General features: G+C 47.3%; 2 protein-coding genes across 5 annotated transcripts in view; one reads left to right on the top strand and one right to left on the bottom strand.

The window, feature by feature from the left end:
* IFI35 (interferon induced protein 35) overlaps positions 1-24,682 on the top strand; it is a 205,623-nt gene that overhangs the window by 84,003 nt on the left and 96,938 nt on the right. The window lies entirely within an intron of this gene.
* On the bottom strand, positions 18,451-22,780 carry LOC120919298 (catenin alpha-1-like). The gene has a single exon (XM_040331388.1). It carries the CDS (start codon positions 22,590-22,592, stop codon positions 19,887-19,889), a length of 2,706 nt encoding a protein of 901 aa, XP_040187322.1. The 5' UTR covers positions 22,593-22,780; the 3' UTR covers positions 18,451-19,886.

The following is a 24,682-nucleotide window of genomic DNA, read 5'->3' as shown; positions in this document are numbered from 1 at the left end:
ACATAGGGTTGTTGGTTACTAGGAAGGGGAGTATCCCCCCAATGGGGGCACTGTACTGTATACATAACTGATGTACTGATGCACTGATAACAATGATGGTATACTAATCCTCCTAGGTGGAATAGTATACCATCATTGTTATCATTGAATAATACAGTGCAGTGCCCCATTGTTTGTGTCAATGGGGGGCATAGTGCGTCAGGACATTGGAAGGCTAGCAAACGGCCAAATCTGAGGCCCCGTACACACGACCAAACATGTATGCTGAAACTGGTCCGCGGGCCAGTTTCAGCATACATGTTCGGTCGTGTGTGGGCGCGAGCGGGCCGAATTCCAGCAAACATTTGCCCGCCGGGCCTTTTCCCAGCGGGCAAATATTCCTGGACGTGTTTTAAAACCGTCTGCTGGAATCCTGCCCGCTCGCACATGTACGGTCGTCAGTACAGACCTACCGTACATGTCCAGGCGCCCGCTGTCCCTCGCATGCGTCGAATGACTTTGACGCATGCGTGGAAGCCTTTAAATGGCAGGCCCGCCCACGTCTCCGCGTCAACGCCGTGTCATCGTCGCGGCGACGACGCGGACACGCCCCGCGTATTGTTTACGCGCGGACTTCTGTACGATGGTGTGTACAACCATCGTACAGAAGCCCTCTGGCAGACATGTACGGTGAAAACGGTCTGACGGACCGCTTTCACCGTACATGTTTGTTCGTGTGTACCCGGCCTGACACTCGTGCAGCAGCATAGGTTCTTACAAAAGGTGGTGTCACTAGATATTTTATTTAACCACTTCAAGACGGCAGTCAGCACAAATATTATACGGGCACATTTTGTCTCTTGCAGATAGTGACACAGGTCTGTCACCTCCACCAGTCTACCCTCTTCCCACACGGTTAGAACACTATATTGAGGACACATTCCCTTCCTCACCCCCCTAGTATGACTATACAAACATTGAATTTCCAAAAAAAACAAATATAATATCTACTTATGTTCATTTTACTTTTCGCCGGAGTTTACCTTTTTTGTCTTTATTTTCCATTTCGGTCCAGTTAGGATATATCTGAGAGGCAATTTTGTCCCATGCCCTCCTCCGCACTGTTCTCAAACTGTAGGATGGATCCTTGATGTCATACAGGCAGGTGTGCTCCTTCACCATGCTAATAAATTTCTCTGTCTCCAGGACAGAAAGTGTATCACCGAGGTCTGATGCCATGCTTGCTGCTGGGATACTGATAGGCAAAATGGTGATTTTGGGACTTCCTGTTTGAGATTATGTACTTTCTTTTTCATTTTCAGTATTCAAATATGAGCAGCAAAGGCGCAAAAACGCGTGTACATACGCTTGTTGTCGCGCAATACGCGCGTATCCGGCGTTTTACATTGCTTTCAATGGAAAACAAAAAACGCGCTAATACGCGCAAATCGCGCGAATTGCGCGACAAAAAAGGGTCCGGAACTTCTTTTGACTACAGGCGATGCGCGTTAGGCGCATCAGCGTGCAGATGTGAACCGTCCCCATTGACTAACATTGTATTTTGTCCCTCTGGCGTTTGTTCGCGTCGCGCTACATGCGACAAAACGCGAAGATGTGAATGGGGTCTAAGGACCGAGCCTCTGAGATTTGTTGTTTACAAGTTAAAAACAGCTTTTTTTGCTAGAAAATTACTTTAAAAAAAAAATATATAATGTTTGGGGGTTCTAACACCCTAGAGAAAAAAAATTGCAGTCGTTGCAATACTTTGTCACAATGTATTTGCGCAGCAGTCTTGCAATTTTTTTGGAAAAAATACACTTTTTTGAATAAAAAAAAATAAGACAACAGTAGTTAGCCCAATTTTTTTTTATATTGTAAAAAAAAGTTAATGTTACGCCGAGTAAATTTATACCCAACATGTCACTCTTCAAAATTGCGCCCACCTGTGGCATGGCAACAAACTTTTACCCTTAAAAATCTCCATAGGCAACGTTTAATTTTTTTTTACAGGTTGCATGTTTTGAGCTAAAGAGTTATTGCTAGAATTATTGCTCTCCCTCTACCGATCGCGGTGATACCTCACAGCTTCTGCACGCGAGCTCGGCGGGAAGGGGAGCATTTAAAAAAAAAAAAATAGAATTTTTTTGTACTCACCGTAAAATCCTGTTCTCTGTCGTCCATGGACGGACACAGCCTTCTCAAGTCTTAACAAGTGGGTTATGTTCCTGCCTCTCTAGTGAACAGGAACATAACCCACTTGTTAAGACTTGAGAAGGCTGTGTCCGTCCATGGACGATAAGAGAAAAATGTCTTATTTTACCTATTATTTTTTACACTGTTCTTTTAAAAAAAAATTGCACTTTTATTCCTATTACAAGGAATGTAAACATCCCTTGTAATAGAAAAAAGCATGACAGTCCTCTTAAAGTGGAGGTTCACCCAAAAAACCTATTTTTAACATTAGATTGGGCCTAATTAGGGGAAGCAGAATCGGGTGTTTTGTTTAAAATCAATGCAGTACTTACCTTTTTTGAGATGGATGTTCTCCCGCCGCTTCCGGGTATGGGCTGCGGGAATGGGCGTTCCTATTTGATTGACAGCCTTCCGACCGTCGCATACAGCGCGTCACCAGTTTACTAAAACAGCCGAACGTCGGTGCGCAGGTGCCGTATAGCGCCGCACCAACGTTCGGCAACTCGTGACGCGCTGTGTGCGACCGTCGGAAGGCTGTCAATCAAATAGGAACGCCCAGTCCCGAAGACCATACCCGGAAGCGGCGGAGAACATCTATCTCAAAAAAGGTAAGTACTGCATTGATTTTAAACAGACACCCGATTCTGCTTCCCCTAATTAGGCCCAATCTAATGTTAAAAAAAAATTTCGGGTGAACTCCCGCTTTAAATATGAGACCTGGGGTGAAGAAGACCTCAGATCTCATATTTACACTTAAATGCAATAGTAAAAAATAAATAAAAATATGGGCGGAAGTGACGTTTTGACGTCGCTTCCACCCTGCTACGGTATATGTAGACGGGTGGGGACCATCTTCCCTTCACTCGTCTCCATACCCAGCTGCCAGAAGGACCCGATTGCCTCCGCCGATGGCTCCAGTAAGCGGTGGAGGGCCCCTCTCCTGATAACTGTGATCTTGCAGCGAACCAACTGCAGAGACCACCATTATCGTAAACCAGACTGCTGCCTGAAGATGAGGATACCTAGGTTATGGCAGCTAGCTGCTGCCATAACCGATATATCCCTCTTCAAAGATATAGTCATGAGGCGGTCCAGACATGGTTTACCTGAATTTGACTTGGTATCAATCAGCCTTCCGCAGTTCTTATACAGCAGAACTCAGACTAAAGCCCCGTACACATGGGACGAATGCTGGGTTCAATAAAAACTGTCCGACAATCGGGCCGTGTGTATGGCAGGTGGTCTTGACAGATGCCGGTCAACCATGCTGAAAAACCAGCAGCCAATGGCTGAAAGCTCAGCTGGGGAGATCACCGCACTTTTTGGCTCGTTCATACAGCGGGTTCGACCACAGCTGACAGTTTTTCTTTGCTCAACCCCCTGAATGGAAAAAAAACTCAGTGTACAAGGCTTGAGAAGTAAAGCATCCCCCCCCCCAAAATTATACTTGCCTAGGTGGATGCAGCATCAGTACACTACACTGACGATTACTCGGTTCTCACAGCTCCCCGAGCAGAGAGCTGCTGACTGTCAATCAGCAGCTCTCAGCTCCCTCCTCACTGGAGCTCTGGGCTGTAAAGGGGCGGGGAGCGGCCAGCTCAGACTCTCAGCGAGGTGTCATTCCAGACACCTGGCAGATCCAGACTTCCATTCTCGCGATGACACAGAGCCTGGACCAATTTCTGTGACATCAGCAGAGAGCGGACTTCAGCCTGCTCTCTGCTGAAAACGGGTCACAGGAGTGCAAAAAAAAGGATTTTTGTACTCACTGTAAAATCCATTTCTCTGAGTTCATAGACGGACACAGCCTTCATTGACCTTAGGGTTATGCTTCTTCCTACCAGGAGATTTAGGCAGAATTCTACAGCACTTAAGGTGTTAAAAACTTTCCTTCATGCCGCTCCTCCCAGGGGGCGTGGCTCCCCCGGGCATAACCCACACCCTGCTCTAGCAGCTTCAGTTTGTAACAAGCAGTACAAACCAAGGAGGGGTGGGTGCTGTGTCCGTCTATGAACTCAGAGAAATGGATTTTACGGTGAGTACAAAAATCCTTTTTTCTCTTTCGTTCATAGACGGACACAGCCTTCATTGACCTTAGGGACGTCCCCAAGCAGTGTCAAAAAATTCGAGGGGTGGGAAAAATAACACAGCAAACAACAGGTTACACCCCAAACAAAACCGGAGTTACTCAACGGAGGAACTCCAACCTTAAACTGCCGCCTGTAACACCCTGCGGCCGAAGGAGGCATCAGAAGATGCACTCACATCCACCTTATAAAACTTTGAAAAAGTGTGGACCGACGACCAGGTCGCAGCCTTACACACTTGTAACACAGAGGCTTGATGTCGGAAAGCCCAGGAGGCCCCGATCGCCCTGGTTGAATGCGCCGTGACCCGAAAGGGAGGCGCCCGCCCCTTCAGGGCATAGGCCTGAAGCACAACCTGTCGGATCCACCTGGAAATGGTGGCCGACGAGACTGCCAGGCCCTTACTGGGACCGGACACAGACACGAACAGCGAGTCCGACTTCCGGAACGGAGCTGTCGCCGACAAGTAAACTCGAAGGGCCGAACCACATCCAGAGAATGTAAAATGGCTTCCTTCGGCTGAGGACATAATGATGGAACAACAATGTCCTCGTTAATGTGAAAGGCCGAAACGACCTTCGGAAGAAAAGAAGGCTGCGGGCGCAGCACCGCCTTATCCTGATGGATGACCAAGTAAGGGGCCTTGCAAGACAAGGCCGCCAGTTCAGACACTCGTCTGATAGAGGTAATAGCTACCAGAAAGACCAACTTCTGCGACAAAGTCAGCAAAGGGATCTCCCGAATGTCCTCAAAGGGGGCACGCTGAAGCGCAGAGAGGACCAAATTCAAGTCCCAAGAAGGCAGCGGAGGGCGCACCGGGGGGGGCCACATGCCGGACCCCCTGCGAACCAAAGAGTGCGCTGCCAAGGGACGCTGAAAATAAACAGCCAGAGCAGAAATCTGGCTCTTGATCGTGCTCAAGGCAAGAGCCTGGTCCACTCCCCGCTGGAGGAACAGCAGGACTCGGGACACCACGTAAGTACGGGGGTGCCACTTCATCTCCTCACACAGATGTATGCTTTCCATGTACGATGGTAAATTTTTCGAGAAGTGGACTTCCGTGCACGCAGCATGGTAGAGATAACCGGGCCCGACAGGCCCCGGTCCTTCAGTACCTGGTTCTCAACAGCCACGCCGTTAAAGCCAGTGACCGTAAAGCAGGATGGAAGATCGGGCCCTGAGACAGGAGATCTTCCCTCAGAGGCAGACGCCAGGGGGCGTCTGCCACCAGACGTACCACGTCCGCGTACCAAGAGCGACGCGGCCAGTCTGGGGCGATCAGGATCGTTGGAATCCCTTCGGCTTCCACCCTGCGAAGCAGGCAGGGTAGGAGCCTTAGAGGAGGGAAGGCGTAAATCAGGTGATATTGACCCCAGGGAGCCACCGACGCGTCTGCCCACGGGTCCTTTGACCTGGCCACAAACCGTGGCACCTTCCGATTGAGACGGGACGCCAGAAGGTCCACGTCTGGAGTGCCCCATTTTTGGCACAGGACCTGAAACACCTCGGGGTGGAGAGACCACTCCCCTAGATCCAGAGTCGTGCGACTTAGGAAGTCGGCTTGCCAATTCTGAACTCCCGGAATGTATACAGCCGACAGAGCCGCAACGGACCTTTCGGCCCACCGAAGTATGTGAGCGACCTCCGTCGCTGCGGCCGAGCTCCTTGTGCCGCCCTGATGATTGACGTACGCCACGGCCGTGGCGTTGTCGGACTGGATCCTGACAGGACGGCCCTGCAGCTCCAGGGACCACCTGACAAGGCACAGCTTGATTGCTCGGAGCTCCAGGATATTGATCGGCAGGCGGGACTCCTCCCGAGTCCAGCGCCCCTGGGCTGACTGGGTGCCCCAGACGCCCCCCCAGCCGAAGAGGCTGGCATCTGTCGTGACCACAGTCCAGCGGCACGGAAGAAAAGACTTCCCGGACCGAAGCACCGGAGACGTCAGCCACCATGCCAGGGAAGACTTGACCAGATGGCTCAACCGAATCTGGCGATCCAGAGAAGATGGGACCCTGTCCCAACGTGACAGAATCTCCTTCTGTAGTACCCTGGTGTGGAATTGGGCATACGGAACCGCCTCGAAGGAGGCCACCATCAGACCCAGAACCCGCATGCAGAAGCGAAGAGATGACCACTTCTGGGTCGACAACTGTCTCACTGCAGCTTGCAGGGTCAGCAGTTTTTCCGATGGGAGGAACACTTTTGCCTCCCCCGAATCTGAGCCTGAAGAAGCTCTCAGGAGAAGGTCGTCCAGGTATCCCACGATAGCGATCCCTCGCTGCCTTAGCAAGGCCAGGATCGGGGCGAGCACCTTGGTGAACACCCGTGGTGCCGACGCCAGACCAAACGGGAGGGCCACGAATTGATAGTGGTCCTCCCCGATCGCAAAGCGCAGATACCTTTGGTGGCTCGTGCAAATGGGAACATGCAGGTATGCGTCCATGATGTCCAAGGATGCCATGAAGTCCCCCCGGTGGAGGGCCGCTATGATCGATCGGACCGACTCCATCCTGAACCGTTGCACTTTGACAAAGGAGTTGAGGGCCTTTAGGTCCAGGACAGGGCGAACCCCTCCCTTCTTGGGGGACCACGAACAGATTGGAGTAGAACCCCCGAAACCGTTCCAGCGAGGGGACCGGCGCAACCACCCCCCTGTCCAGAAGATCCTGGACAGCCCCGGACAGGGCTAGCCGACGATCCGGAGGAAGCTGGAGGGAAAAAAATCTGTTTGGGGGACAAGAAAGAAACTATCTTGTACCCAGAGGCAACCACCTCGCAAACCCAACGGTCGGATAGAAGAGAATTCCACCGATCCGCGAATTCGTGAAGCCGTCCCCCCACCCGAGACCCGGGCGGGGGCAGACCTTCATGCGGAAGCAGGCTTGTCCGCAGGCTTGTTGGGTTTGTTGAACCAGGGGCGCTTACGCCCGGCAGCAGGGGCTTTTGCATCTTGCGGACCTTTTCCAGCCGCGCTGGGCGCACGAAAAAAACCGCTTAGGGGTAGTAAAAGTAGGACCTTGCTTGCGGCGAGGTTCCTTACCCTTCCCAGACTGAGGGAGCAACGTGCTCTTACCTCCCGTGGCATCCTTAATGATGTCATCCAGGGATGCCCCAAAAAGCCGCCCGCCCTTAAAGGGCAAATCCACCAAGGCCTTTTTTGAGGACTGGTCAGCCGACCAGCACAGCCATATAAGGCGGCGCAGAACCACTGCGTAGACGGAAGCCCTGGAAAGCAAAGGAATCGAATCCATAGCCGCCTCGCAGAGAAACTTCTGACCCTGAAACAACTGTTCAGCCAGGTCCCTAGAGGACTCGGAAGCACCCTGGACCTCCAGCTCCTGCAGCAGGAGCTTCACCCTTTCAGTCAGCGTCTGAGCCACCAGGGCTCCGGCCAGAGCCGGCCTCACCACCGAACCCACTACCGAGAACAGGGGGCCACGGCCTCCACTCTCCTATCAGCGGGGTCCTTGAAAGCAGGAGCCCCCTCCACAGGCAACATAGTAGCCTTGCTCAGTCTGGACACAGGAGGGTCCACTGACGGAGGAGTGACCCACTTTTTAAAAAAGTCCTCCTCCAGGGGGTAACGGGTAGCAAAGCTTTTAGGGACCGTAAAAACTTTTTGCGGTGTATCCCATTCCTTATACAACATATTGTCCAAATAAGGAACACAGGGGAATACTTTAGCGGTACGCGGTGGTTTGCGGAATCCAAAAGGGACTGACACTGCTGGTGTCTCCGCCACCTCCTCTAAGTGAAGAGTCTCACGCACCGCAGTAATAAGAGCTCCAACAAATTCCTTGTCAGCCGACTCCGCAGCAGAGTCATCCTCGCTGTCCATGTGGGTTAAGCCCGCATCCTCTGACATGACAGAACCAGAAGCAGCAATAGCGTTGTCAGATTCTGCGTCAGAGATTTCCCCAGAAACAGCCTCCGGGGGGGGGGGGGGCGCTTTTTACCCCCCAACCGAGCACTGGCTGCTTCAAACCTGGTGAGAAAGGACAGCCGACACCGCCTCAACAGATGTGGCAGGGGAAGGGGCGCTAAGGGTTAATTCCGGCATTGTAAGGAATGAGGGGCCCGATTGCAGCTGCCGTCTCACCCCCACTGCCAAGGGCAGGAAAAAAGTCCCCCACAGGTCACCTCCTGGCCGCTAGAGCACAGTATGGGGCCCCCTGAGACTCACCACCCCCCTGGTACAGCGCGGTCTGTGAAGGCAAGTGTGTGCTGAGGAGAAGCTGCAGCGCTGCGTCTGTCCCCTCAGAGGATTCGCGGTCTTTTTCCCCCCGCCGAAACGGCCATTAGAGGCCGAACTAGAGCTGAAAACAGCGCTGGCCACAAGAAAATGGCCGCCGAATAATACAAGCGCGGCTCCGGCAAAATGGCCGCCGTGGCGCAGTTTTAAAAAGACAGTGTACCCAAAAATGACAGTACACAAAAACAGCACACAGCAAAATGCCCGGAATGTCCACCACAGACCCCTGCAGCGACACAGAACAGCCCCAGCCAGTGAAAATGAGCCCCAGAGAAAAAAACCCTGCACAGCCGTCACCCAAAGGGGGAAGGAGGGAGAGGAATAAGGGAGAGAGGAAAGCAGGGGAAAACCCTCAGTCGACCTCCCAAGGGAAACATTCCAGCCAGACCACTTACCTGAGTAAGGAGCCACTACTTGCCTGTCCTGCGACTACCAGGCTGGAGGTATCCCAGACAGAACCAAACGTCCGCGAACGGCATGGCTGTCGGCCAGACACACTGTGACAAGGCCATAGAGACCGGTCATATGTGTGCCCTAGAACCGAAGTTCCCCGGCCGCCCCTGGAACAACGGGGCCTGTCGTGGACGTCCCAAAGCAGAGCTGAGGGCCGGCACACGCTCGAAGGCCGAACCTGGGGGGACTTCAAGGGTCGAGGACCCAGCCTGTCACACAGTCGGCTGTTGATAGAAGAATCGCAGGATTCAAAAAAGCAGGAACAAAAATAATAAAAAGCGAGAAAAAAACTTGCAAGAAACAATTGCAAGAAAAAATTTGCAAGAAAAAACTCCAGAGTCCAGGACTCCAGAGAGAGCCTGACTCTCCTGACGGTTAGGCAGAAAAACTGAAGCTGCTAGAGCAGGGTGTGGGTTATGCCTGGGGGAGCCACGCCCCCTGGGAGGAGCGGCATGAAGGAAAGTTTTTAACACCTTAAGTGCTGTAGAATTCTGCCTAAATCTCCTGGTAGGAAGAAGCATAACCCTAAGGTCAATGAAGGCTGTGTCCGTCTATGAACGAAAGAGAAATAAATTGCACTCCTGTGATCCATAGAAGTACAGCCAATACTTCTCCTTTAAAGGGGAAGAGAGGATGAGACAATTAGTTGTGCTGCAGTCAAAGTATCATGCTGATAGGAGAGGGAAGAGCAAAAGAGATAAGCTCATGATTCTTCAGCTTCTGCTGTCACCATCCAATCACAGGCTGGGGGAAGGACAAGACCTGTAAAGCCAACCATAGATGGAGCGATTTTCTTTCCTGCAAAAAAAAATATTACTCGATTCCCCCATCGACAGTCAGTGTTGATGGGGGGAATCCCTCCTGCAGAGCCATTGTGTTCTCTCAGTGGGGGAAGCCGTCCCCGCCAGGAGAACACAGTGATTATTGCTAGTGGCTGTAACAGCCATTAACAATTGCATGTAAAATGCAGCAGGCTGGTTGATCTATCGAACAAACGGTACATTCTTACCCATACTTGGTTCAAATCTTGGCTGGTTCCTGCTGAACCGGCTAAAATGTAAACAGTTTATGGCCGGCTTACCAAGTTGCAACAGAGAAATATAGGCATATGCCCTACCAGACAGGGCTGTGCGGGACCAATAGAAACCCTCTTGCAGGTAAAACAGCCGTTATAAATGTACTGTAGTTTATCTGTGTATTGAACAGTTGGCCTTGAGTTCAGCTTTAAGCAATGCTCCCATGCATAGATATTGAAAACACCCTTCTAAAGGATTAACTTCTTCATTGGGCAAGAGTGTTTTTTTTTCATAATAAGCTTGTGCATCACCACTAGATGTTTAAATCAATTACACAGGCTTTGTTTAACCAAGGCTAATAGACATAATTGCATATTCAGCCAAAGTGCATTGCCCTTCGGTCTTCTAATTAGCACTATGTACCCTAGGGCAGGGCTCGACAAAATTTGGGCGCCAGGTCGCAATTGCGACTAGAATTAGCGACTGGGGAAGGAAGCATAGGCCTGCAGAAGGCCGCAAAGGCGCAGCCTCAATTACCGGCTGGCGCGCACAGACACAGGATACCCCATCCTGTGTCTCTGTGCACCCCCACCTCCCGTGCCGTGCGATTGCGTCGGGCCACGCCGGCCGGTAATTGACGCCGTGGCTTTGCGTCCTTCTGCAGGCCTATGCTTCCTTCTGTGCTCTGGTACCATCTTGTGGTGGCCGTTGGCATGACAAGACTAATGGAGCTTCCCCTGTGATTTCACTGCCATCTACTCTCTAGATAGAATAAAAAATATATATATTGTTTGGGGGTTCTAACACCCTAGAGACTAAAATGACGGTTGTTGCAATACTTTGTCACAACATATTTGCGCAACGGTTTTACAAGCGCACTTCTTGGGGGGAAAAAAACACTTTTTTAAATAAAAAACTAAGACAGTAATGTTAGCCCAATTAGTAAAGTTAGCCCAATTTTTTTTTATATTGTGAAAGATAATGTTACGCCGAGTAAATTAATACCCAACATGTCACGCTTCAAAATTGCGTCTGCTCGTGGAATGGCGATAAACTTTTACCCTTTAAAATCTCCATAGGCGACGTTTAAAAAATTCTACAAGTTGCATGTTTTGTGTTACAGAGGAGGTCTAGGGCTAAAATGATTGCTCTCGCTCCAACAATCGCAGCGTTATCTCACATGTGTGGTTTGAACACCGCTTTCATATGCCGGCGCTACTCACGTATGCGTTCGCTTCTGTGTGCAAGCTCGGCGGGACAGGGCGCGTTTCTGGCTCCTAACTTTTTAGCTGGCTCCTAGATTCCAAGCAAATTTGTCAAACCCTGCCCTAGGGCTACCAAAACCAACAAGTACTGTGATGACGGCTGTTAAGCCTCGTACACACGCTCGGTTTTCTCGTCAAGAAAACTGCTGGCAGAGCTTTCTTGCCAAGTAAACCGAGCGTGTGTACGAGGCTTTCAGGTTTCTTGTCAAGAAAACTGCCTAAAATCCGGACGAGAAAAATAGAACATGTTCTCTATTTTCTCGTTGCGATTCTCTGCAGTGTTTTCCTGCTGAGAAACCTGAGTGTATACTTACCTGTTGCCGTGGAAACCCGCACATGCTCGAAATGACTGACGCATGCGCGGTAGCTGCCTAGGCATAGGTAGGGTGCAGCAAGATGTCGGCGACGGCATTGAATGTGACGAGTGCATGCTCGTCGTACGCGATGATGTCACCACGTTCTTGCCTTCCAAAAGAATTGCGGTTCTTTTGAAAGGAGCGTCTGTACACTCGGGCGACAAGAGATTCTTGCCAAGAATCTCGTCAGGAAAAACGACAGTTTTTCCTGACGAGATTCTGGCCCTTGTGTACAGGGCTTGACTGTTAACATCCTAGCAATGAGGCAGGATGGGACGGTGCAATATCTGGGAGGTACATAAATGGTCTACATTCATATGAAGGACATTATCCAACTTTAATCAATGCTACAGTTTTTATTTACAAGCTCTCCTTAATACCCCTTTCACACTGGGGCACTTTTAACCCCCAATGGTCAAGGAAAGGGTTAATAGTGCCTGTGTAGTGGCACTGCCAAAGCGCTTTCCAGGTGCTTTGGCAGCGCTGCCCATTCATTTCAAATACGCAGGGGCGGTGGAGCAGCAGTTGTATACACCACTCCTCCACCACCCCTAAGATGCTGCTTGCAGGACTTTTTCCCCATCCTGCAAACACACGGCCCCAGTGTGAAAGCACTCAGGCTTTAACACTAGGGTGGCTTGGGAGGTGCTATTTTTAAACGCAAAAATACCTGAAAAATCGCCCCAGTGTGAAAGGGGTCTTACCTGCAAAGGCAGTTTTTTTGGAAAAGGTTGAACTAACCCTTTAATCATCCAGTGGGTGGAGCATTCACACTCTTGCTATATTAAAAAAAAATAAAAATAGTATTACCCAGAGATCTTTTCTCCTTTTGAATGGGGTAACATACAGTAGATCAGTAAGAGAAAATATGTACAACTGTCAAAATCCAAAATAATCAAAATTTATTCTCAAAAACACAATTATAAATAAAATATTATACAGTTGAATTTTTAAAAAGTTAATTCATATCTTAAAAAAAAAAAACACACTTTGAATTCTACAATCGGGTTAAACGTAAAGCAACTGTATATAAAAATAAGTTCAAAGTTAAGTAAACTGTTGAATAATAACCAGCACTGAGCAACAGTAGTTCCTCTGGTTGCTGAGACATACACATTCTATCACATCTATTCTTGAAGATTCAAAGTTGATGCTGTTCCAGATGTTGGTTTAACACCATTGTAAACCTGCATAAAACTTGACCTTTAAAGCACAAAAAGACAAACTGAATTCAAGGAAATACTGGGCACATGAGATTCAGTTCCCAAACACCATCTGAAAAGGTGTAAAGCCCATTGCTTCAGGAGAGAGCTGTAAACGGTGGGATCTGACGGTTCACCAGACACAGGATCATTCCACTACCACTTACATTCTTCTAACCTAGAGCATCTCTCCCTCACTGGCTAAATCAGCAAGATGTCAGATGATTACCGCTCCCTTTGCTATATTTCAGCCAGGAAACTACACCTCCTAGGGAGGTAATGAACTGCAACTCATTGATTGTGTTGTGACTATACAGCTACTTTGTAAACTCCTTCAGCTTTACCGTACATATTACCTGAACAATCTATTCAAATAGTATCAGTTCCCTCTCGACATACTGGTAGAGCTAAAAGAAGATTGTACAATGTAACATGTAAGGTCAGCCCAATACCTACAGTGCCTTTCTCATTGCTTGCACGACGTATGAAAACTCCTCCCTTTGGTGCAGGTAAAGAAAAAAACAATATCAAAATGTCCCCTGTTCAAGGTAGCCCTTTGCAATATCTATATTACCTAAACCATTTTCTCATAAGTAACAGTCGCTATTCTATTCTTACAAGGCCGACACCGAGACAGAACATTACTTGACGTCCCTGATAAAGATTGGTTGTCACAGTACAGGGTCTTTATATATAGCTGTTATTGCACAGGGACTAAAATAAAATGCATAGTTCTGGTTTGCTACAGAGACCTTTGTGCTACATTAAAAAACTGATTTGAAATGACCCAGCTTACATCGGTTGTAAAACAATTCCCGTTCACACCAATGCAGCTCCCAGCAGGGGTCCTGCGTGTCCCCATGCCAGCCCCAATTTCTGACTGAATTCAGGCCAAAAGACCCACAGGGCTCCTGTGCAATTCACATTAGAGCTGCAGGGGAGATATGTGAACCGGCTCCATAGAGAGCCAGTCAAAATCTCCTGCTATTGCAAATTGGATGCGGTAAACCCTCATCCAATTTGCAATGCTGTGAACCCAGCCTGAAAATTAACCTTGGTGACACCATTAACAACTCCTAGTAGATTCTTCAGAGAAATATATGGAGGCTGTACTCCTGAGAAACACAAATGAAAGCTCAGCTCCTAGCATTGCTCTAGGTGTCAAAAAAGGAAAATCTCATTCTGAATGGACACCCAAACATTTATATTAAAAATCCTACTTTATTCTAAACAAAGGGCCGCACCTTAAAGCGGAGGTTCACCCGTACAATATACTTTTTTTCCTTAGCTTCATGCTCGTTTTGTCTAGGGGAATCGGCTAGTTGTTTTTAAATATGAGCTGTACTTACGGTTTACGAGATGCATCCTCTCCGTCGCTTCCGGGTATGGGCGTTCCTTCTTGATTGACAGTCTTCCGAGAGGCTTCCGACGGTCGCATCCATCGCGTCACGATTTTCCGAAAGAAGCCGAACGTCGGTGCGCAGTATAGAGCCGCACCGACGTTCGGCTTCTTTCGGCTACTAGTGACGCGATGGATGCGACCGTCGGAAGCCTCTCGGAAGACTGTCAATCAAGAAGGAACGCCCGCTCCCGAAGACCCATTCCCGGAAGCGACGGAGAGGATGCATCTCGTAAACCGTAAGTACAGCTCATATTTTAAAACTAGCCGAATTCCCCTAGACAACGAGCATTAATCTAGGGGGATTGTTTAAAAAAAAAAAGATTAATGGGTGAACTCCCGCTTTAAATGATTTCACCATGTAAAATCAAATGATTGGTAAGAGACCATTGTCATCCTTAACACAGAATTGAACTCCTTTAATCAGCTAAATACAGTCCATGGACAATAAAAGATGCAGTCTTGTTTTCTCTTAAAAAACAAAGCCCGAGTTAGAAAAGCCCGTTCACTTTTCTATGGGGAAAGTGGTGATTTTCACTGCAAAGGTCCAGCGCTAAGACCCCTTTCACACTGAGGAGTTTTTCAGGTGGTACAGCGCTAAAAATTACCGCCTGAAAAACTCAAGTGCTTTCACACTGAGGCGATGCGCTGGCGGGAGAGAAAAAAATCTCCTGTCAGCGGCATCTTTGGAGCGGTGAGAGGAGCGGCATGTATACCGCTCCTTCACATTGAAAACAATGGGAAACCGTGGCAATACCGCCCGCAATGCGCCTCTATAGAGTTCATTGCAGGCAGTATTAACCCTTTATCGGCCGCTAGTGGGGGTTAATACCGCACTGCTAGCGGCTGATTCTCGCGGTAATCCCGGCGGTATAGCGCCGCAATACCGCCACCGCCACCCCCGCTGTAATGTGAAAGGGACCCAACCTCCAGAGTCAAAGCTCTCCAAACAGTGGAAAGCATGAGTTTTGCCAATTACAGGGCTGCAGAGAGATCACCGCTTCCCCACAGCAAACAAGGGGAATCTCTGCAGGTGCTGGCAGGGGATTGACTTTTCTAATCAGGCTGTGGCTGATTTAGAAAGAAGACAAAAGTGCAAGACAATGAACTTATAAAAGCCAGTCCATCAAAATGTTGGCCATTTGTAGAGCATGTAAAGTCCCCTGATTTTTATGTTGATTGCATACCTTCATAATGGCCACTGCTGGCATATAGAAACAAGACCTCAAGCAGAGGAATCACAACAGGGTCCCTGAGAGATACAAATTGTCAGGTTGTTTAAGGTGATACTAAAAGGTTTGTCTTTTTTTTCCCCCTAATAAAAAAATAAAAATAAAATAAAAAAACACACGTTATACTTGCCTCCGCTGTGTAATGGCAAAGAGCAGCCCGGGTCCCTCCTCTTTGGTGCTCATGGCCACTCCCTCCTGTCAAGTGCCCCCACAGAAAGCAGTTTACCAAGGGGGCACCCGACCCAAGCTGCAGCTCTGTGTCCATTCAGACACGGAGCCCCGGTTCTGCCCACCCCCTCTATTTACCAATTGGCTGACTGATTCACCATAGCCGGAGCCAATGGCGCTGCTGCCAAGTCAGCCAATGAGGGGGGGGGAGTCCCAGACAGCCGTGTACATCGCTGCATAGAGATAGGGCTCAGGTATGTATTGGTGGGCTGCTACGCAAGGTTTTTTTCTCTTAATGCACATCAAGATAAAAAAAACTTCTGCCTTTAATCTCTACAGCATCTACATTTTAGGTAGACCAAGGCCCCTTTCACATGGGGCGGATACATTGAACGAACTCCACTGGCTCAGTGGGGGATCGCTCAGTTGATCCCTTCTGAGCAGGCAGATCACCGGTCTGTCTCCGCTCACTGTGCAGAGACATACCTGTCAGAGCCCCGCTGTTTTCTTTGGGGAGATTGGATGACTTCATCCAAGCTGATCGACGGATGGCGAACGTATCACCATCCGCCTGTTTTTGCCAGATCTCATGTAAATGGACACATTCACTTACATCCACCTGCCCATAAAAGTCAATGGATGGCCTGCTTGGATCTGATCAGGTGAAAGGGGCCTAATCATTTAAGTTTCCTAAATTTACTGAAAACAAATGTCTACAGCAGGGGTCTTCAAACTACGGCCCTCCAGGTGTTCAGGAACTACAATTCCCATCATGCCTAGTCATGTCTGTGAATGTCAGTGTGTTGCAATGCCTCATGGGATGTGTAGTTCTACAACATCTGGAGGGCCGTAGTTTGAGGATCCCTGGTCTACAGTGTCAATGATGCATTCTGCCTACACAAAAAAACAAATCAAACAAAGACACTTAAATGGTAACACTTTTCTGGCTGAAGTGATATTCTATATTTGTGAAGTAAAATATATTCATGGCCTTATTGTGTCTATTGTGCTGGTACATGATCCTCACATTTACTCCGTTCCCAATTTCTGTGTGAATTTGCTGAAATGTTTGTGCCACAAAGGCACTGTGAAAGCAGTGTATGCATGTTGCCATGTGTGCACTCTAAATACAGTGTAGGCATGTTGCCAAGTGTGCATGGTGACCGTAGTGTTTGTGTGTTAACATGTGGGAAGTGTGAAAGCAGTGTAGTGCCAGATCTATTTGAACACATAGCCAAATTATTACAGGAAGACACTGACCCTATGATATTCAAATAATGGAGCCGCGGGCATAATGGATATTTCTGAATCAGGGGTCAGCAACATATTGACTTGTGATTAACCTATCACGTGTATATGATGGGTAGACTGTGACCCCAATGGGGAACCAGCCTCTGACACCAGGAGGACTTCATGTCATATGACAGTCCAGAGGACACCTGGGACAACTTCCCTCATTTTGCCAAGCAACGCTTCTTCTGAGGTTTGGTGAGTGAATTTTATAGGAGGTAGAAGGAAAGGTGTTACTTACACCTGTCTCAAGCACCTGACCTCCAAGTTACCTACTACTGACCTGAGTTTTTTTCTGACTCCTGTGTTACATACCTACTCCTGCACTATGGGTTACTTACTACGGACCCTGAACTACTCAAAATACTTTTAATGGGGCCTTGTTTGGTTATCTCCATGAAGAAGGAAAAAAAAAAAAAGTATACTAAACCCTGCTAATATTAAATCTCTTTTGCATTGTTTAGGTAGATCTCCACCACTCCAGGGTTGCTGATTACGGTTCTAAATTTTAGATTAGTCAAAAATCTAACTCCAGCCAAATGTTTATAGTTTTGAATGGCAAAGGTTTAGATCCTTATTAGGCTGCTATTGCTGGATTTGTTCTCAATTCAGAGGAGTAGGAAAAGTAAAGCGAAATCTAGAATTTTACAGCAGACATTAAGGGAAAATATCACAATAGGACACCTGTTTTAATGGCAGCTGTAGAAGGAATTTTATTTTACTTTTAATTACATCTCTTGAACAAAAACACTAATTTGAGAGAATATGAGCAGCAACAGAAACCTAAGAAGTTCTACCCCCTATTGTAGCTACAAAGAATTTTTACTAGGTGTTCCACTTTAATGGATCAAAATAATGAACACCATTTCATAAAGCAGAGTTCCATCCTAAACTCCTAACACATATGCCGATTAAAGCGGATGTCCGCTGAAAAAAAAAAAAAAAATTATTAAAAGCCAGCAGCTACAAATACTGCAGCTGGTGACTTTTAATATTAGGACACTTACCTGTCCTGGAGTCTAGCACTGTCCGCAGCAGAGGACGAGCGATCGCTCATCACTCTGCTGCCATCCTCGGTGAGGGAACCAGGAAGTGAAGCGCTTCGGCTTCACTGCCTGGTTCCCTACGGCGCATGCGCAAGTCGCGCTACGCCTGCCGATTGGCTCCCGCTGTGTACTGGGAGCCGAATGTTCCCAGAACACAATTGGGGGGGGACAGACGGGAGGTGACGTCATGCCTGCAGTCTGCCAGAGACTGTGTGGTCGGAAGTGGGTGCAAATACCTGTCCAATCAGCGGGAGTTCCACTTTAACCTGTAAAAAAGGATGTATATACTTGCCTATTTTCAGTCACATGATCCAGCTTCCCTGCATCAGCTAGCAGTAACTGCAGGGAAGAAAAGGGAGCGCCAACAGCTAGCACATGGGAGTCTATGGGTGAGGTCACCTCTCCTAGGCATTCTAGCTGTTGTCAAGCGCTCTCTCCTCCCCCCTGCAGCTGCCTGATAGAGTCAATCATGAGACCAGACCAGGCTGAGAATAAGTAGTATACACATCTTTACACAGGTCAGCATAGGTGTTAGAAAGGTGGAGGGGACATTTTTAAGAGTAGTTATGTTGAGGCGGGAGTTCTACTTTAAGTTTCTCACTGTCCTGCTTTACAGCATCATTATCACAAATGCAGCGTTAATTAAAAAATAATTGTAATCTACATAATTAAAATCTTATCAATATAGTACACAGATTAATTTTATCTATCACTTCACAGTAATTTGGTGACATCACTATAGCATCTCTCGATAAAGTGATTATAACCAAATGCTTGCGAGTTGAAAATTAATTTGGCAGAAAGTAATTGCTGCTATAGATGTGAGAACAGGTATGCGTTTTATGAAAATATCATGCTGTGCAGAACCAAGAGGAAACAATAAAAATAACATTACCAAGCCTAAGTAAGATACATGGCTCTGCTAAGCATACAAGATAATATTTGAAGATCTATGCTTGTTATGTGCAGTACCTAACTGCATTTAGCTTTAAGCATTGAAGATTTGATTACTCTAGGTTTAACGGATTCAAGTTAAATACATTTGTTTTCTCTGGTATATAAGTAAAACAGTTCATGCAGTTTTAAAAAGGGAACATCCACGTCTGGGTTAGTCAGAATGGAAATTTTAGAGGAAAGAAAGATTTTTAGCTGGAATCTGCCCCAAAAAGCATATCTGTGGTTGCATAAAGGTTGCCATGTAACATTAGCCTAATTGCTAGCCTCACAACACAAAGCACTCTGATATGAAAATTACAACCAGTTTATAAAAAAAAAAAAAAAAAAAAGCCTTACCCCTGCAACTCAAAACTTGCCAATAAGGAACCCCCCCCCCCAGATTTCAGGGCTGTATCAAGGTACCAGAAGAGCCTGCTATGTTAAGGCACTGACACTTTTGCAACTACAGGTATGCTTTAGAGTTGAATGCCAAGCTACCTTAGCTCTAAAGTACTCAGATCTCTCTAGCAACATCAGATATATATTTATTAATGATAGTAAAAAAAAAAAAACGAACATGTGGCATAACTAGGGTGCAGGCCAAATTAGATGGAACCTGTAAGGGTGGAAATGTGGAAGGTGGGACTGCCAATTATCACCCCCAACTGTGGCTTTATGAACTAGTGAGTTACCAACCTGAAATAAATATGCAGAACAGGAGTTTAGACTTAATTAGCTACATGCTTGTTCAGCTCTGTAACATACTTTACCATAAAAAACAAAAATCAGGATGCCTGAACTAGAACAGGTTTTAAAAACAAGCCAGGAATGGCAAAATCCATATTTCTATCCTCACAGGGTTCATGTAACATGCTGGCAGAGGAACATATTAGTGTTTATAATATTTGTGAGAGCCGTATGAATTGGTAAAAAAAAAAAAAAAAAAAAAAAAAGCATTATTATTTAGAATATATGCAAGAGCAGTAAAATAAACTGTGCTCATTGTCTTTCAAATGCTCTCCATGGCTTTAAATTCACTAAGAGCCTGCACAGGGTTGACATGTTTCTTCTGAGACGCTCGCTTAATTTTAGTTTGGGTCTCATCTTGCTTTTCTCTCTTGACGAGTGGCTTTTTCTCCGGGGCCTTCATTTTCCAGGAAACTGCAGGCAAGTTTAATGATGCCATTCCTTGGGACTTTTGATATTTTGTAGACGCCACATAAGATGCTTTAACAGTTTGAACCACGGCATTCATCAAGTTCTTAGCAGCTTGTATCAGTGACATGGCACTGTCAGCTCCAGAGACGACTAACTCACCACCAAGATTCTGAACTTCTGCTTTAACTTTGCTGCAGATGTTTAACTGGTGGCAGTATAAGGCAATGCGCTGCAGGTATGCCAAAAGATCTTGTTTGCAGCTAGAGTCAGGGCAGTGGTCAGCAATCGCACGGCCCAATTTGTCCATTCGTGATCCAGCTTCTGCAATTTTCTTTGCAGCACCTATGACATCTGAAGCATTTTTAAGATGACCCTTTCCTCTAGTAAAATCAGTCATCTCCATCATGATCATACACATCTGTTTGGCCAAAACAATGATGTCATTGCCACTGTCATCCCATTTGGATACTTCAGCATCCAGCTTACTTTTTTCTTCTTGGAAACTTGCAACTTGTTCTGCAATCTTTGCCTTTTGTTCCTGTGGAAGCTGGGCCATAATTGCTCTAGCACTCTGCCCTGCGATGAGTTGGTCATCTTCAGTCTGAATGCTGGTATGGCTTCTGACATCAATGTCATCTGCCTCAAAATCAGAATCATCCAGCTCTTCTGGAGTTCTGATCATTAAAACCGCTTTTCTGATATCACGAATACCATCATACACAAGTCTGGAGGCATCAATAAATTCATTTTCATCTATAGGGTGATTAGGATCTCGAATGAGCGCATTAACTACAGTTTCCACTTGCTCTGCAAAGCGTGGCATAACAGTGTCTGACAACAGTTTAGAAGCTTCCATAACTTTTTCTGTGTAAATACCTGCCTCGTAGTTTTCCATTTCTGAAATGACAACATGCATAACTCTGGCGGCACGGCCACGTATAACTCCTGCGGTGCGATCCAGACCGTCAATATCTCTTTCTTGCAGAGCTATAACACATTTATTGACATCTTCTAAGATGTGATTTTCTGAGACAGACAAAAAGTCATCAATGGAAGTAATATCATCAACTGCATCAGTAAGGATACAAACTTGCTTTTCCCACTGTTCCTTGAATACATCCATATTGTCCAAAGCCACTTTACTGTGAGGCTTGGCTGCTAAGGCCAAAGCTGCATTTATGACCTGAGGACATAGCGCCTCCAGCTGGTTTGCAGATACGCGGACAATTTTAACCCCATCCTCATTGTTGGAGATAGAGCACGCCAAGTTTGCCACTTCAATCAATTTAGTTGCGTGTTCACGAAAAACTTGGGCATACTCTTTGACTTCCTTTTCATTACCGTTCTTGGCAGCCTCAATCAGAACCAGGAGTGGCACATTGGTCTCCAAGAAAGAGTCAGAGACGTGGTCCATGACGGCTTTACACAACTGCTTGCGCAGGTCTCTGGTCTTTCTGACCATTTTATCTATGGCAGCATTAAGAACATCACTCCTTTCCTTACGCCCAGAATTGGCCATGTATTCCGAGAGAAGATCCTGCAAGGCTTGTCTTACCAGATTACATTCGGCCACAATGCGCTCCCGGCGGTCATCTCGGGTGCAGGTGGAATCCGCCATCAAGGCCGCCCCACTAATAATACTCTCTAGTCTCTCCTCCAAAGAAGGCCTGAATTTTTCTTCTGTGAAACATATGGGATCCATGATGATCTGTTTATCAAAGTTATTTAGGGCCACAGCAAGCTCCCCTCCCTGTGGTGTTGCTTCTTCAGATGGAGTGGCCTGGGCTGCATTGTTGATGGCGGTGATGGCTTGCTGCAGCTGTTTGTACACCAAATCTCTGTTGGCCCTGTAGGCCGCTACATCGGGATGCTGCAGACAGGCCTGGGAGGCGGAGTATAGGATGGGGATATTCTTCAGAAGGATTCCTCTGGCTGCAGCCATCTGATCCCGGTGGCCGACGTCCTTCAGCTCTTGTTGTCTTTTAGCACTCATCGCCAGTAACTTCACCAGCTCAGCGTTCAGTGCTTTGTACTGGATGCCCAGATCCTGCTCGGTACCGGCATTCCTCAGTCTCAGTACTCCGTCCTCCACCACCTTCAGCTGCACCAGCAGTTTGAACACATCGGCCATGTCAGCCAGGATCAGCAGCCTGGTGACGGCGGAGAGGAGGCTGCGGGCTGCCCGGACAACATTCCCCCTCTTCACCGAGGAGCAGGGGTCATCGGCAAAGTCCCCGGAGGCCGCTCTCATCTGCTCTCCCTGGCTGCGTACCTCTTCCACGGCGGCGGCCAGCTCGTCCCGCAGGAACTCACTCTCCTTGGCGATCTTGTCCCCCTTCTCCAGAAAGTTCTGTGTGGCCTGCTCCACCGAGGCGGCCAGCACCCGCGCCTTCTTCGAGCGGCCCTTCTTCTTACCGGACGGCCCTTTGTTACTGCTATTCACCAGAGTGGTCACCTGACTGACCAGCGGCTCCAACAGGCGCTCCACGGCCAAAGTCCGGATCTCCAAGCTCTTTGGGTTCCATTTCAAGTTAATGTTCGCCGTATTAAGGCTCATGGTGAGGTCCCTGGGTGAGCGGTGTGCGACTGTGATGGTGGATGCGAAATGAATCACTCGTCCGGGACAAACCGGAAAATAAAGGATGCGAAGCTGCGTCTCCCTATTGCTTCTCTATTATCTCCTAGTATCGGTGTGATGTCACTTCCGGCGCACCTAGTGCGCCCCTCCTTTTCCCACCTCGTCATCCCTTCCCCCCACTGCCTCACCCCATCGTCAGTCCTTCATTCCCTGCTGCACCTACAACTTCCGTCCTCTCTTCCCCTACCACCTCATCAAGTCCTCCCTGCCTCGCCCACCTCGCCAGTCCCTCATTCCCTGCTGCACCTACAACTTCCGTCCTCCCTTCCCCCCACTGCCTCACCCACCTCGTCAGTCCTTCATTCCCTGTTGCACCTACAACTTCCGTCCTCCTTTCCTCTACCACCTCACCAGTACCTGCACTGCCTCACCTATAGCTCCCAACTGTCCCTGATTTGGAACAAAGTCCCTCTTTCCTCCTGCTAAACCTTTCATCCAGTTTCTAAATTGCTGCATTTCTAAATTCCAAAGGCCAGTATAATGGAATGGTAGTGGTAAAAAAACAGAACTTGTGGGTTTAACCACTTCAGCCCCAAAAAAAATTTGCCCCTTAATGACCACAGCATTTTTTGTGTATATTTATTATAGCAAAAATTAAAAAGTATTGCTTTTTTTTCAAAATTATCGCTCTTTTGTTTGTGTTGCAAAAAATAAAAACCACAGAGGTGATCAACTACCACCAAAAGAAAGCTCTGTTTGTGGGAAAAAGGACATAAATTTTGTTTGGGTGCAACATCGCACGGCCGCACAATTATCCATTAAAGAACAGACAATTGCGCGGTCGTGTGATGTTGCAGCCAAACAAAATTAACGTCCTTATTTTCCCACAAATAGAACCTTCTTTTGGTGGTATTTGATCACCTCTGTGGTTTTTATTTTTTGCGCTATAAACAAAAAAAGAGTGACTATTTAACCACTTCCCGACGGCCATACGACTATATACGGCCGCAGGGTGGTTCTACTTCTCTGGGGCGCCGTGTTTTCACGTCCGCCCCTTTCCGCGTTCCCGGCGCGCGCTCCCGAGTGCGCAGCGGGGAACTTCTGTGCTGGCCGTGTCCCTTGGACACAGCCAATCACAGATCGCCATGAACGGCCAATCGGAGTGGCCGTTTGCTAGGCGATCTGTGCGGCCAGATCATTTCTCATTGCCGGCTCTCACAGACAGCGGTGCTGTCAGGGAGAGAGGAGACCGATCTGTGTCTCTTGTACATAGAGACACAGATCGGTCACCCCCCTTCCCCCACAGTTAGAACACTATATAGGGAATACATTTAACCCCTTCCCTGCCAGTCACATTTATACAGTAATTAGTGCATATTTATAGCACTGATCGCAGTATAAATGTGAATGGTGCCAAAAATGTGTCAAAAGTGTCTGATGTGTCCGCCATAATGTCGCAGTCACAATAAAAATCGCAGATCGCTGCCATTACTAGTAAAAAAAAATAATAAAAAAAAATAATTCTGTCCCTTATTTTGTAGGCGCTATAACTTTTGCACAAACCAGTCGCTTATTGCGATTTTTTTTTTTTTTACTAAAAATATGTAGAATAAGTATCGGCCTAGACTGAGGAGAAAAAAAAAATTTAAAAAATAAATTGAGCTATTTATTATAGCAACAAGTACATTTTTTTTATTTTTTTTCAAAATTGTCGCTCTATTTTTGTTTATAGCGCAAAAAATAAAAACCGCAGAGGTGATCAAATACCACCAAAAGAAAGCTCTATTTGTGGTAAAAAATGGACGTCAATTTTGTTTGGGAGCCATGTCGCACGACCGCGCAATTGTCAGTGCCGAATCGCAAAAAGTCCTCTGGGCAGGAAGGGGGTTTAAGTGCCCAGTAAGGAAGTGGTTAAAAAAAATATATATATATATATTTTTTTTTTACTTTTTGCTCCAATAAAATTCCCCAAAAAATATATAAAAAAGCAAATTTCTCCATCAGTTTAGGCCGATACAAATTCTTCTACATATTGTTGGTAAAAAAAAAAAATCACAATAAGCGTTGAT

This window comes from Rana temporaria, chromosome 12 (genome assembly GCF_905171775.1).
Source record: "Rana temporaria chromosome 12, aRanTem1.1, whole genome shotgun sequence".
NCBI lineage: Eukaryota > Metazoa > Chordata > Amphibia > Anura > Ranidae > Rana > Rana temporaria.
Note: the sequence above shows the minus strand (reverse complement) of the source record. Positions and strands in the feature narration are given on the sequence as shown.